The sequence below is a fragment of the Muntiacus reevesi genome, chromosome 9 (assembly GCF_963930625.1).
Source record: "Muntiacus reevesi chromosome 9, mMunRee1.1, whole genome shotgun sequence".
Lineage (NCBI taxonomy): Eukaryota > Metazoa > Chordata > Mammalia > Artiodactyla > Cervidae > Muntiacus > Muntiacus reevesi.
The window spans coordinates 41,543,756-41,558,166 of NC_089257.1; the positions used below are offsets into that span (position 1 = coordinate 41,543,756).

The 14,411-nt window shown below is 36.4% G+C and overlaps 1 protein-coding gene across 1 annotated transcript; it reads right to left on the reverse strand.

The window, feature by feature from the left end:
• Positions 1–4,530: 4,530 nt before the first annotated feature.
• On the reverse strand, positions 4,531–5,475 carry LOC136174303 (olfactory receptor 52K1-like). The gene has a single exon (XM_065944365.1). The coding sequence runs from the start codon at positions 5,473–5,475 to the stop codon at positions 4,531–4,533; it is 945 nt and encodes a 314-aa protein (XP_065800437.1).
• Between the last annotated feature and the right edge of the window lie 8,936 nt (positions 5,476–14,411).

Consider the following 14,411-nt stretch of genomic DNA (forward strand, 5'->3'; position numbering starts at 1 on the left):
CATAACTTTTCTTCCAAGGAACAAGCATCTTTTAATTTCATTGCTGCAGTCACCATCTGCAGTGATTCTGGAGCCCAAAAAGATAAAGTCAGCCACTGTTTCCCCATCTATTTGCCATGAAGTGATGGGACCAGATGCCATGATTTTAGTTTTCTGAATGCTGAGTTTTAAGCCAACTTTTTTACTCTCTTTCACTTTCATCAAGAGGTTCTTTAGTTCTTTTTCACTTTCTGCCATAAGGGTCGTGTCATCTGCATATCTGAGGTTATTGATAGTGATCAAGGTAATGACCTATACTATTTCTTAGAGAAGGAATAAAAGATCAAAGTTTTACCTCATGATGGTCTCAAACAATAAACAGGTAAGTATGACATTGCTGCTGCTAAGTCACTTCAGTCATGTCCGACTCTGTGAGACCCCATAGACAGCAGCCCACCAGGCTCCCCCGTCCCTGGGATTCTCCAGGCAAGAATACTGGTGTGGGTTGCCATTTCCTTCTCCAATGCATGAAAGTGAAAAATGAAAGTGAAGTTGCTCAGTCGTGTCCAACTCTTAGCGACTCCATGGACTGCAGCCTACCAGGCTCCTGAGTCCATGGGATTTTCCCGGCAGGAGTACTGGAGTGGGGTGCCATTGTCTTCTCCCAAGTATGACATTAGAATGGCCCTATCAAGAGTTCTCCCAAAAGCAAACCAAAGCAAGAATTTTAGTGTATGTGGTATAACTGGGGATTGATACATGAAAAATCTTGCGAGAGAAGAAGCAAGTAAGACAGTGAAGAGAAGCTAATAAGGTAATCATGACTGAGCAGATTACTGCTGTGGATTACCAGAGTTTTTTCCTGCTAGGGGTACTGGAAAAATGTAAGAAACACACCTACAAATTGTTCCAATGGGGGCCCAGAAACATGGGATATTTATTTAATAATCTCTTACTCTCCATATAAGAAAAACACAGAAGCTTTAAGTATTACCACTAGCTGGGTTGAGTCAAAAGCATCAGAAATGATTGCCAGCAATTAATTTATTTTTAGTAATTCTAAAGACACTGTCTGTCATAATATATATAGTGGAAAGATATCACATTCTACAAAATTTATTATTGGCAGATGCTGACAATGGTTTTAATTACTTTTTGTAGATGAGAATATGAACTGATAAATGAATGGTTTGTGAGGTATTTAATTAGAGAAAAGTGCTTCTTTCTTCTATATAACTTACCATTCCATACCTGTTACCAATCCACTTTTTTTCTGGTATACTACCTGGAATGGATTGAGAGTTTTTTCACAGTGGAGCATGGGCCAGATGAGAACCTAACCTCTTACATTATGAGGGGAGAAAACTGTGCAGAATAAGCTGTGTTGTCTTGGAAAGGAACAGATGTGTTGGTGTGTCCTGGCTCTCTAATCAATTCCTATAAATTCCTGTATATGTAAGTGACGGTATATTGACTACCTTGGAATCTCTATAGAAAAAAAAAATTCAAAAAACTGAGAGTACACTACATGTATGATATTAATGTGGAAGCACTGAAAATAATCATCGGAGACAACGCTACAAATGTTTGGGACCATAACATAGAAACTTTGATAGGGGGTTAATAGTGGTTTTGCATATCAATTGATGATGTAATTGGTGTGTACATGAGATATATGTGCATACAGAAGTTCCTGTGAATGTATGCATATCTCAAGTGAGGTGTATAGATGAATACAAATATGCATATGTTATCATATTCCAGAAAAAAGTTTATAGACAAATAAAATGATTGCAAGGCTGTTTATGAAGGAAATAGCATGTCTATTTGTACATATTTATGTGAGTAAATATCATCTGTGTGATATTTGTTCTAAACAGATTTGAGGCTGTCTATACTATAAACACTAGAGGTATGAAGATGGGTATGATTTGCATGTATAGGTCCCTTGGTTTATGAGTTGGTGTTTAAAATATTTTTTAAAAAACTAAGACAAGGGTTTAGAACTGGTTTGCATGAGGTGAAAATTTCAAAATCTGGGCATGCCATTGCCCTTAAAGAAATGTCAATGTAAGAGGGATAGGGTGAGGAGGGAGGTGAGTTCAGGACAGGAGGGACATATGTTTACCTGTGGCTGATTCATGTTGACATATGGCAAAAGCCATCATAATATTGTAAAGCAACTATCCTTCAATTAAATAAATTAATTAAAAATAAAGGTAAAGAGTGCAGACTAAAACTGAACTATAGAACAGATCAAAGATGACTGAATGCCAAAGAAACTGGCAGTACAGACTTGCATGTATTGTTTGAAGATAAGCATTAAGGAAAACAAACTGAAGAAAGTCTCTTGAGGTGGTAAGAATTTTGACAAAGACCAAGGAAAATGTTTCCTAAGTACCCAGAGAAAGAGCTAAAACAGTAATGTGTTATTTCTTTACAAATAAAGCAGTCAGGTTTGGCTAGACTGATGCCTATTCAGTGATTTAGTGAAAGTATAACACCTGACATGGCAGTTTGAAGTCAAGTAATGTATAACTTGAATGCCATGCTGTGGAGTTGAGCCATTATCTTAAGGACAGGATGTTGAAGATTTTAACTTGACAAAATGAGACATCTGTTTGAAAAAGATGACTCCAGGTGGGTGAAGAGTTAATGAAAATTTTGAATATGAGAGAAATTGAATATAGGCAGGTCAGTTAGAATTTTGTAGCACAGAGATTGAAAGTAATGAAAATATAAGATAGGAAAAAGACAAAGGAGATGTGCAAAGAAATATTGGTCACTGGTTGGATAAAAGGTAGGAAATAAGTAATTCAAAGGTTTTGCATTTAATTTAATTCAGGTCAAAAGAACAAAAATGAAGACCACAGAGGAACAATCTAGTTGGCAAGGAGATAAGGAAATATTTTGGAAAGATTTACATTTAAGGTGCATATGAAGAGAAGAGTGGTTCACAGCATTGTTGCAATGTTTTCTGGAACACAGCTATAACTCAGGGTTTAAGACACAGATCTGGGTGTTCTGGTTTGTGAAAACTTGTGAGGTTGGACAGGTGGAAGGAAAAAAGTGAAGTTAGAGTAAAAAATAGCTTCTTTGAGTCACTTAAAAATTGGTTTATAACACTATATAAGATGTGCATGTACAATATTTTATTTCATGTTCTGTATACACTACAGTGTGCTCACCACTTAATACTTATTTTCTGCCCATCATCATACAGTTGACCTTTGCCCATTTCACCCTTCACCCACCCTCCTTCCTTCTTGTAACCACTACTGTGTTCTCTGTATTTCTGTTTTTGTTTTCATTTTATTTACTCATTTATTCATCTACATTCCTCATATGAATGAAGCAATATGGTATTTTTCTTTTTTCTTTGCCTTATTTCACTGAGCATAATACCTTCAAGATCCATCCATGTTATCACAAATAAAAAGATTTCACCCTTTTTTATAACCAAAAAGTGTTTAATTATAGGTGTGTGTGTGTACATGTGTATGTATATATATGTATATATACACACACCATATCTTTATCCATTCATCTGTTGATAGACACTTAGGCTACTTCCGTATCTTGGTTATTGTAAACAATGCTGTGATGAACATGGGATGTATATGCAGCTTTTAATTAGCATTTTCATATTTCTTTGATAAATACTCAGAATGGCTGGACCACATGGCAGATGGCCAACAGGCACATGAAAAGATGTGCAACATCACTAATTCTATGGGGAATATGAGTCAAAACCATAATGAGACACTACCTCATACCAATCAGAATGTCTATTATCAAAAAGGCAAGAGATAATAAGTGTTGGTGAGGATATGAAGAAAAGATAACCCTCATACACTGCTGGTAGGAATGTAAATTGGTGGAACACTATAAAAAACAGTATGGGAATGGAGGTTACTAAAAAAACTAAGGCTGTCTTTTTTTTTTTTTTTTTCATTTGTAAAGTCTTACCTATCACGTCCAATCTACTGTATATTTGTTCTATGTTCTGACACAGAGTAACTTTCTAAGGATGACACTTCTCTATTAACACCCTTCAGACAAAAAAAGGAGCTCAGTATTTATTGATATGGTCATGGATACTTATACAAATTTATTTCAATTAGGATTATTTTCAATGATATATAATTCTGTTGGTGAAATATCTGAAACATAAATGCAGAAGAAAAATCATATCAGCAAAAACTTTGGATAATTGTTCTTATCCACAGGTCTTAAGATACATGCCTAAATTCATTTTACCTCATTTGAAAAAAATAATTCCAATTTATGTTATGTGATAGAAGTAGATAAACAATAAAATTAATTACAAAATGTTCTCCTGTTTTATTACACATAAGCATTTAGGGAGGATTGCCTGTCATGATTTCATAACAACTACATCTTGATGGAAAGGACATGCCCCTGCTACATTCCCACATTGACCAATCCTTCTCTTGCCTTGGTTTATACCTTTCCTCACTAAGCCCAATTATGACAGGAATTATCTCTACCTACAACCTAACATGATTTCCAGCTCCATAGGTACCAACATCAATCTCCTTGACAATGGAAGATTCGTAGCACCCACTCCCGCACTTGCTTGGTCCGAGCCCCATAAATCAAAGGGTTGATCATGGGAGGCACCAAGAAGTAGAGATTGTCAATGATAATCTGTAGGTGGGGAGCCATACGATAGCCTAAAATCTGAGCCAAGACAGAAAAGATAACAGGGGAATAAAAGAGAGAAATGACACAAAGATGAGAGCCACATGTGCTGAAAGCTTTGCCCCGTGCCTCCCAAGAGGGTATCCGAAAGACAGCATGAAGGATCAGCCCAAACGACAGAATGATAAAAAACAGATCAAATCCCGCAGATGCTGCAATAACCATGAGGCCGTAGACAATGTGATCAGAGACGTCTCCACAGGCTATCTGCACCACAGCCATGTAGGCGCAGTACGAGTAGGCAATGATGTGAGTTTGGAAGTTTTCCACTCTTTTCACCAGGATGGGTGCTGGGGTCAGCACTGCCACGGCCCTTGCCAGGACAGCCAGTGCCATCTTCACAAGCAGGTTGTCACTAAGGACAGTTGTATATCTCAGAGGGTGCCGGATAGCCACAAATCTGTCAAAAGCCATAGCCAGAAGGACCCCAGACTCCATGACATAAAACAATGGGATGAAAAACATCTGTGTGAGGCAGGCATTAAAGCTGATTTCCTTGGCATTCATCCAGAAGATACCCAGCATGCGGGGCACAGTGACACTGACAAGAGACAGGTCAACAACTGACAGCATGGCCAAGAGGAGAAACATGGGCTCGTGAAGACTCTTCTCCACCCTGATGATACATAAAATGGTAGCATTGCCAATGACAGCAACAACAAATACCAAGAAAAAAGGCACAGAGAACCAGCCATGGGAAGATTCCAGGCCAGGAATTCCAGCCAGGACAAATATCAAGGGCTGAGCTATGGAGTTGTTGCAAGAGGACATCCCTCTCCAGACCTCCTCAAGGTCTGATTCCTAGAGAGAAAGAAAGAAGGGATATTTTGAAATCACTGCATCATTTGAAGATAAAATGCTGGGTACTATAGTAGTTTATGGTGATAGCCAAAATTTACCAGCTAGTGAACAAACAAATGTTGCAACTAATGGAATTAAGGAGGGAGATACTTCTCTGTTATTTTATCTGCAGGAGGGAGAAGCAGTCTCAGAGAAAAATTCTCAATAAAAACATACCAACTCTGTTGTGTAAATTCTCCTGTTGACCTGATCCTGTTTAATATTCAATGTATATAAACCTATAGGAGAGTCCCCACCACCCCCCCCAGAGAATAGGACCTGAAAGGAGACCCAAAATATTCATTACAGGCATGACGTGAGGATGTGGATGAGCTAGAAAGCATGGTTTTCACTCAAGAAGTTGAATTTCATCATCCGAAGGTCCTCAGTTCTTGAGATTGGCCTTGGTGCTTTAGAATTCTTCTCTGGAGTGTTTTTGATTATGACCAATAACCTAGGAAATTTGCTTATCTGATATCTGAAAAACATGGTTTTCTGGAGGAATAACTGATTTTTTGAAGGACAAAGGTAGAGTCAAAAAATACCTCAATAGATAATAATTTTGTATTAAAATTTTATATATATATATGTATTTATGTTTTTGTATAGTGACCATAATTTAGAAGCTAATGGTAACATATTTCTATATAAATAAGATTATATTTGTTAAATATGTTAATGTACATAACTATTTTAAATAGAAATGCACATTTACAAATTATTTGATGACAGCTATAGGTTAAAGATCATACAATACAAAATTTCACTATTAAGGTCTGGACTTCACATTTTATTAGAAGTATTCCAATTTTATAAATGGCAATCACAGAAAAAATAGAAGCTTCAATAGATGCTTAAAATACAGAGATGGAAAAACATAACACAAAGTTGCTTTAAAAAATAAAAGTACATGGCATGGGGGAGTGGGAGGGAGGCTCAAGCGGAAGGGATATATGTATATATACAGTCCGTGAAATTCTCCAAGCCAGCATACTGGAGTGGGTAGCCTATCCCTTCTCCAGTGGATCTTCCCGACCCAGGAATTGAACTGAGGTCTCCTGCACTGCAGGTCAATTCTTTACTAACTGAGCTATCAGGATACCCATGTATACATATAGCCGATACATACTGAGGCACAGTAGGACCCAACACAACATTGTAGAACAACTGTACCACAATCACAAAGTACAGCAATATTAATATGTGTCCTTTTTTGTTTTGACAAACTTGGATAATTTGTCTTTCTGCCAATTAATTTACTCTAAATACTTAGGATCCCAAAACAGAGTGGCAAAAAGCACAACTTTTATACATCATAAATTGAGTTATGAAGACCTAAGTATTTCATGTATCAACCACCTTTGGTAAAAGGCAAGCCACAGCCAAATGATAGACAGGTCTCCTAGAAGGTAACCTGGTATGGTAAAAATAATAAGGTCTTTAGATAAAGGTGGCTGTGATACAATTTCAACCCTGCCACTAATTTAAGTGACTTGACCATAAAGTGTTCAAGGCTTTGAGCCTCTTTCCTCATCTCAAAAATGACATGAGGTTTACCTTGCAAAACTTGCTGTGAGAATTAAGTCTATCATTAAATCCCAACATTGTATAAAATAAATGTGCAATGTTTCTGGCCTAATTCTTTCAATGTTTCTGTGCTCTACAAATGCAAATTTTCTTCTTTTTCAATAAAGTACAAAGATTAAGTGAGATACGCCAAAAATAAAGTCCTTTCTGCTTTGTGTTTTTCTTGGAAAGAACAGTGATCAGGATAATAACTAGTCTTGAATGTATACCATAAGAAGGAATATGTGATGGCCCTGATAAAATATGTAATTTTATCCTTAATCTTTCTTTTTTTTTTTTACCGTAGAAGTGTATTATTTATTTTACCATAGCTATTATCACTAGGTTCTAACGAAGTACAAATGACTTGGCAGCCTGTAAAATCCCATTTCCAAGCCATCTTTCTAAAAAAGCATTTTAGACAAGGTTGGAAGGGCCATAACCTTACATTCAACCTATGTACACTTCTACCATAGTGTGTTTCCATAAATAACCTTTAATCAGTACTTTATAGATCCTTACCAGAAAGTCATTTCCTCCTGATCTCAGCATTCCATCTCTAATAAAATAGGAGACCTCATCTGAAGGCCTGAGTACACTAGAAAGCCAGAACCCAGAAACCTGGCAGTGATAATAGAAAAGACAGTGTACTTTAAGCACCATGTCAATTTATCAGCATCCAAGAGAAGGCGATTTGAAAGTTTTCCTTTTGCTCATGGCCACTGAGGTCAGCATTAAACATTTCATAGAGCTGCCCCAAAGTAGCCTCCTCTAACAACTTTTCATAAATCTGTCAGGTTCAATGTGTTCAAAATAAGAACTGTGCATTCTATGTCTCTACTCAGTGTTATTGAAAAACATCTTTTGAAAGTGCATTGATGGTTTTAAAAATACACAAAGAGAAAAAAATTGAAACATACCTTTTCTAAGAAAAATGATATTAAAGAGTTTGTCTTTTTTTAAATTGAAGTATAGTTGATTTATATTGTTAAGTTAGTTTCAAGTGTACAGCAAAGTGATTCAATTATATATACATATATATCCATTTTTACATATTCCTGTTCCTTATAGATTATTATAAAATACTGAGTATAGTCCCCCATGATTTTTTGATTCATTACCTGCTATGGGGAAAATATATACTTAGTGTCACCAGACAGATACCTGGCCAAATAAAGGAGGCTAAAATATTTTTAAAGGTGCATTTTAGTTCAGTAGGGGAAAGAAACCTACCACAAACTCAGAAGAAAAAACAGCCCTGGGAAATTAGAATCTCACTATCAGTGGGAGTTTTCAGGTAGAATTTAAATGGTCATCTATGAGGAATAGTATAAATAAAAATTATCCATGTGGTGGTGACATTAGGATGTTATTTGGGCTAAGTACTGCCAGCAACAACTATATAAATATTAATCTGAGCAAAGGAAGCATAAATTTAGATTTAAAAATTAGGAAGATACTACTTATTATTTTCTAATGGATGTCATTGAGCAATTTAAAGATTACAGATCTCAACCATAACTGTATAAGGGCTAGTGACTATGGTATTTAGATGAAAAGATTTGAGAATCTCTTTATCCTATATGACTGTGCACATCTCAGGATTTTGTATTCTTTTCCCTCCCCATTTTTCTCTCTTTTCCTAGCATAGTACCTGTAGATGGTTGTGAATTTGGTCATAGGGGGACTGGGGCCAGCAAAGCCACTGTCCTCTTGAGGTGTGCAGAAGATCTGTTGATGTCCAGAATAAGATGACTGTCTGAGTTAGAGGTAGATTTATGCTGGTTTGTCGTGGACCCCCTGAGTCCTTAGTGGCCTCTGTGTTAAGCAAGGGACATTATTTACCTTTGCTATTCTGGAGAACAAATCCTAGAACCAATTAGTGAGGAGAGTGCAGATGGGTTAGAATTGCTCAGAAGCACTGCAAAACTAATTGCCGGTGTGTTGTGGCATGTGGTATGGTACGGTTTAGGAAGCCAGGGAGGAATAAGGATTGAAGAATTATTTAGAATGAAAATTAAAGAACACCTGGGACAACAACAGGCAGGGCTAACTGCAACTATAATTGTATGTAAATTACTATGGCTTGCTTCAAAACCAACAGTTTAAATCATTTTAATTTCCAGTGGCACTGGGACCTCCACAGACAAAACTGAAACTGAAATTAGAAGTCTTGATTCCCTAGATACAAAAAGGATCCATAAAAAGCTGGTAAAAAAGTACGCAGTAAATAAAATATTAATTGACTAACTTAAGACCATTGTTTGGTAAATGAGATATGTAAAAAGAAAACAGAGAGAAGTGAGATTCAAGTAGAAGAAAGAGATGAGCGCTATAAAAAAAAAATGCACAATACTAGTTTTAGGAGAGACTGAGTTTCAGAAAGACTCTTGGCAGAAGTCAAAAGCTCAACTTGAGAGTAAATATAAAAGCGGAAGAAATTGCTAACAACTATTTTGTTGCAAGAAGTAGTCAAATGTAAATATCCTGGAGACAATGACTGGGGAGCTATTTGTTCACTATTTCCTCACTGCCTGGCAAATTGTATAAGTTTTCAAATATTTTTTAAATCAGTAAATGCACCACACACACACACAAAGACACATAAATATACAAAGGTTCTTCATCAATCATCTACTCAAACTTTAGGCTTAGGGTAAGCAACAGTCATAAAATGTGTGAGCTTGTCAAAGTCTTCATTAAGCCAAGTCCTAAAGTATATTCAGGGTATTCAAATCAATTTAATTCTTTTAATCATGATGCCCATCAACATGGATCAAGTTATCATCATATTGTCCTTGAAAATTTTATAACCTCCTAAAAGTTTTTCTCTAGTCATTCCTTCTACTCTGCCTCAACCCATTTTCTTCATTGCAGCCACAATGATTATTTTAAAACACAAACTTGATTATGTCACTCCTGTTCATAAAATTTCCATTGTCTTCCTTTTGTTTTTAGGATAAAATTGTGAATTCTCAGCAAGCCTACCCCACGTTCTCATGATACTTTCTTAGCAGTCCTCACTACTCTTCATTCCACTCTGTACTCCATCCCATGAATGGACTTCCTTCAGTTCTTCAAATGTAAGATGACTCTGCCTACCTAAATATTTATCTAAAAATCTACCTTAAATTCACACATGTTCACATATACTGTTCTCTTTCCCTTTAACACCACCCCCACGTTTTCCCTTGCTTCCCTCAGCTAGTTATCTCCCATTCAACACTCACATAAATGTCTTTTTAAAGGAAACTTTCCTTGATTCCCCTAGACCAGATCAAAACTGATGTTAGTTGCCTTTATAAAAGTCCATGTTTCTACTTGAGAGCACTTGATATCCAATGTAGCTATGCATTTGAACATCACTTACTTAAGTCATGTCACCTCAAACAGAATATAAACCCCCTGACATATGGATTTCTTTTTTGCTCACCTCTCGTTAGAATCTATCACAACCTGGCACATTTTAGCCACTCCATAAATACTCTTTTGTTGTATGAATATATGAATAAGTTTTATATCTTCTCCCCATTGACTAGAATTTAATGCAGGGATCTTGGTTATATAGTTATGTGGTTGTTGTTATGTTATAGACAAATGCCCCAGGAAACAAGCTCACTCAGAAGGACAGTGTGGATAGTGGAGTACAGTTTATTACACTGGTGGGTCTGAGGCAGAGGTTCCTCTTTAGCCAGGGACCTCGACTGACTTTTGTGAAAACCTTATACACCTTAAGTGTAGTGCGCAAGCCCACACCCCCAAATTCCTTAAAACTAGGCTGAAAAGTATTAAAGGGTGTTACAATCAGTTACAGCCATGATTCACAGTCAGAAGTGTCAGCTGGTTATACACTGTAGCCTACATCAATGGGAGCCATAAAGATTACAAAGGTGATTGACTACATAGGGGATATTATATTCTTTTTGGCGATGGAAATCTTGGTATGGAATCTGGTGTTGATCAGTCCGGGAGGCCAGTTCAGCCACAGGTATGCTATCCCCATGGTTACCAGGCATGTAGTCCAAAGTTCACTGAAAGTGTAAGATGGAATTTCCTTCTTTTTCAAGATGGAGTCAGTTCGGCCTGTTCCTTTCTTCTTTCAATTACTGTTGAACATTTGCAATTTGAGAGCCATTGGTAGATAACCTATAAAAGCTAACTGCTTAGTTCATATTTCCTAATCTAACATATAAACAACCTTGTTTAACATATAAAGATATATTACCTCATCAGGAATCATATTTTAATTAGATTCAATGATCTATCTATCATACCATAAAATTTAGTTAAAAAATACATCTTGAAGGTCCAGACTTTTCAATTTACCTTCTGGAAACATCCAACATAATCACAAATAGTCTTAAAGATTAAATTTCCCTAGAGATTCTCTTAGGGAATCTATCCCTTTTGTCATCGAATTTTTCTCCATTATCTTACAAAAATATCACTAAAACCTATCTTTATGTTTTTAATTCAGTTCTTTAATTATAACTATCACAAAACTAGGAGCTCTGAAATATGACAAATGAATTCAACATCTTATGGCTTCATTGATTCAGAAGCATTCATTGAACACACATGGTCATAGGACACTGAGAGGTGTTAGAGATAAAAAGTAAATAAAGGACAGTCTTTAACCATGGGATTAACTACTTTCACTTTTTTAAAAATATATACTTCACCACCTTATCAACAGGTGATGTTGAGAAAATTACTTAATCTAAGTCTAAATTCCTCATTTGTGAAATCAGACTAACATTCTGATGATTATGGTGATAACTATATAATTTAAATCACATGTATGTGTGTGCAAACATGTAAATATATATATGTGTGTGTGTGTGTGTGTGTGTGTGTGTGTGTGTGTGTGTGTTGCATTTGTTTCAGTTGCTAAATTATGTTGGACTCTTTTACAACCCCATGGACTATAGCCCACCAGGCTCCTCTGTCCATGGGATTTCCCAGGCAAGTATCCTGAAGTGGGTTGCCATTTCCTTCTCTAGGGGATCTTCCTGACCCAGGAATTGAACCCACATCTCCTGTATTTTTACCACTGAGCCACTAGGGAAGCATATATATGTGTGTATGTGTGTGTATATGTATATATCCATATATTTGAATGAGACATATATGTCTCACAAAGTCAGGCATTCAATATATAAAAATTATACATGTCTGTACAATCCACAATGTTAACTAATGTATGTTTATTAAAAGCTTACTGTGTGGAACTATTTAATGTATCTTACATACTTTCACTCATTCAATCCTTAAAACTTTATGGAGAAGGAAATGTCATGACCCTGTTTTATTATGAAAACAAAGCCTAGAAAGTTTTAGCAAAGTGCCTGGGTACATGCAGATGGCAAGTGGTAAAGCTGAAACATGAAGCCAGGCACTCTCATTCTACAGTCAATGCACTTAACCTCTAACTATACTGTGAGTTGAAGTGGCAGAAGTACAACGTATCATTTCATTTTTTACAATAATGATAGGGAGAATTTCTGTTTAGTTTGATTCAAGGAAACAATCTTTCTGAGGAGTTTAAACAGGAGCTGTATCTTGAAGGATAACTGAACACTCTCCAGGTAAGAAAGAGGATGGGACAGAGAGAAACATTCTAAGCAAAAACACAAGATATGAAGAGAACTACTGTTTGAATAAAAGTGAGGATTTTAATGAATAGTATAAAGAGTATAAGCAATATATAAGAAGGAAAAGAGAAACAGTAGAAAAGGTAATTCATAAAGCTCTGCTTTACCATCCTGGAGCTTCCATGGGTCTGACACAATTACTCATTTGTTTGTTTTAAATTGTTAGGAGGATAACTATGGTCTCAATGTAGAGAAGGTACTGAACGTAATAATCAAAAATTAGTTCCTTGAAGATACCAGTGGAAACTGTTGAAATGCCATAGTGGAAATGATAAAAGCTTAAACAATGGCATTTAATAGAGTCAAAGAGGAATGGAGAACCTAGATGTTAACCTCTATGAAGCTCTGAGACTAAAGAGATGGAAAATAGTGAGAAAAGAAAAAAAGTACAAATAATACTTTAAAAGTAGTAAATCACACAGAGAAACCAGATCAGGGAAGTTCAGCATGTAACTCTAAGTACCTCTGTTACCAAACCAAACTAGAGTCCGCTTACACACAAGCAGTAAAGCCAATCTACAGACACCAGGTTGTGGTGAAGAAAGCATTTATTGTAGGGCACCAAACAAGGAGTCTGGGATAGTTAACATTCAAAACGCCCCAGTGGGTTTCTGCAGATCATTTTTAAAGGGAAGATGAGGGAGAGGAGCTGCAAGGATCTTGGTTAGCTCATGCGCAATTCTCTCATTACTTGATGGTGAGGTAATGGGGCAGTGTCACAAGGGTTAACATTATCAATCCTCAGGCTCTGGTAGGTCTGGAGGCTAATGCCTGTGGTCATCAAGTAGTTAATTTCTTCCATTTGGTGGGGGTTTTAACATCAGTAAAGCAACTCAGGAAATGTGCATTAGATACTGTTATCTAGGTACTTCTGAGAGGAGCTAAAGTAGAGGATATGGGGGAAGGGTCTACCCCAGAAGGCCCCACAAGGTACTGCTCAGTTACACCTCTAGAGTAATTTCCATTTTGTATAAGCCAAGAAGTGAAGGAATGAAAAGTAACAAATATTTGAACTTTTCTGGTAAAATATTTATATTCTTTTTAATAATTTCATTTTCAATGTCAGCAGTAGCATTATCACTAAAAATTTAAATTATTTGTAATGATAGACTTCGTCCCTGAACAAGGACTTATTACATATAAATACCAGCATACTTGAATCTAGCTCAGTGGGCTGCCTACGCCCTGGGCAAACTCCCAAGTATGTAACATCAAGCATAAAGTGATTTTTGTTTTCAGGATAAAGGTTTAGAGATCCCATGCTGGTTCAGGTAGCAAAATAATTGCAGACATATGTTACTCTTGGTGGAGAGAGAATACTCTGAGCAATACAGTGTTTACAGATCTGTGGACTTGATTATTTATAGCAATGTTGAACTTTTCCACATTTCTATTTGACAACTTGCCCAGATTGTCGATTCGTAGGAATAAAACACAATTACTTGTTGTATTCAGAGGACATCAACCCTGATGTATTGCCTCTTCTATGGATAGTTACAGTCATCATTAATTTTTCAATTGCCTATACTTTATGTGGAATTCTTTGAGGTTCTCATGGATTTCCTTCCTTTTAAAATCATTCCCTATTTGAAAATAAACTACTACCCCAGTTAACGCCACAAATGATCACCAGCAGCATAAAAAGAG

What these genes read in the sequence shown, in the direction of transcription:
- LOC136174303 (XM_065944365.1), bottom strand. Translation starts at nt 5,475, where the DNA reads ATGTCCTCTTGCAACAACTCCATAGCTCAGCCCTTGATATTTGTCCTG.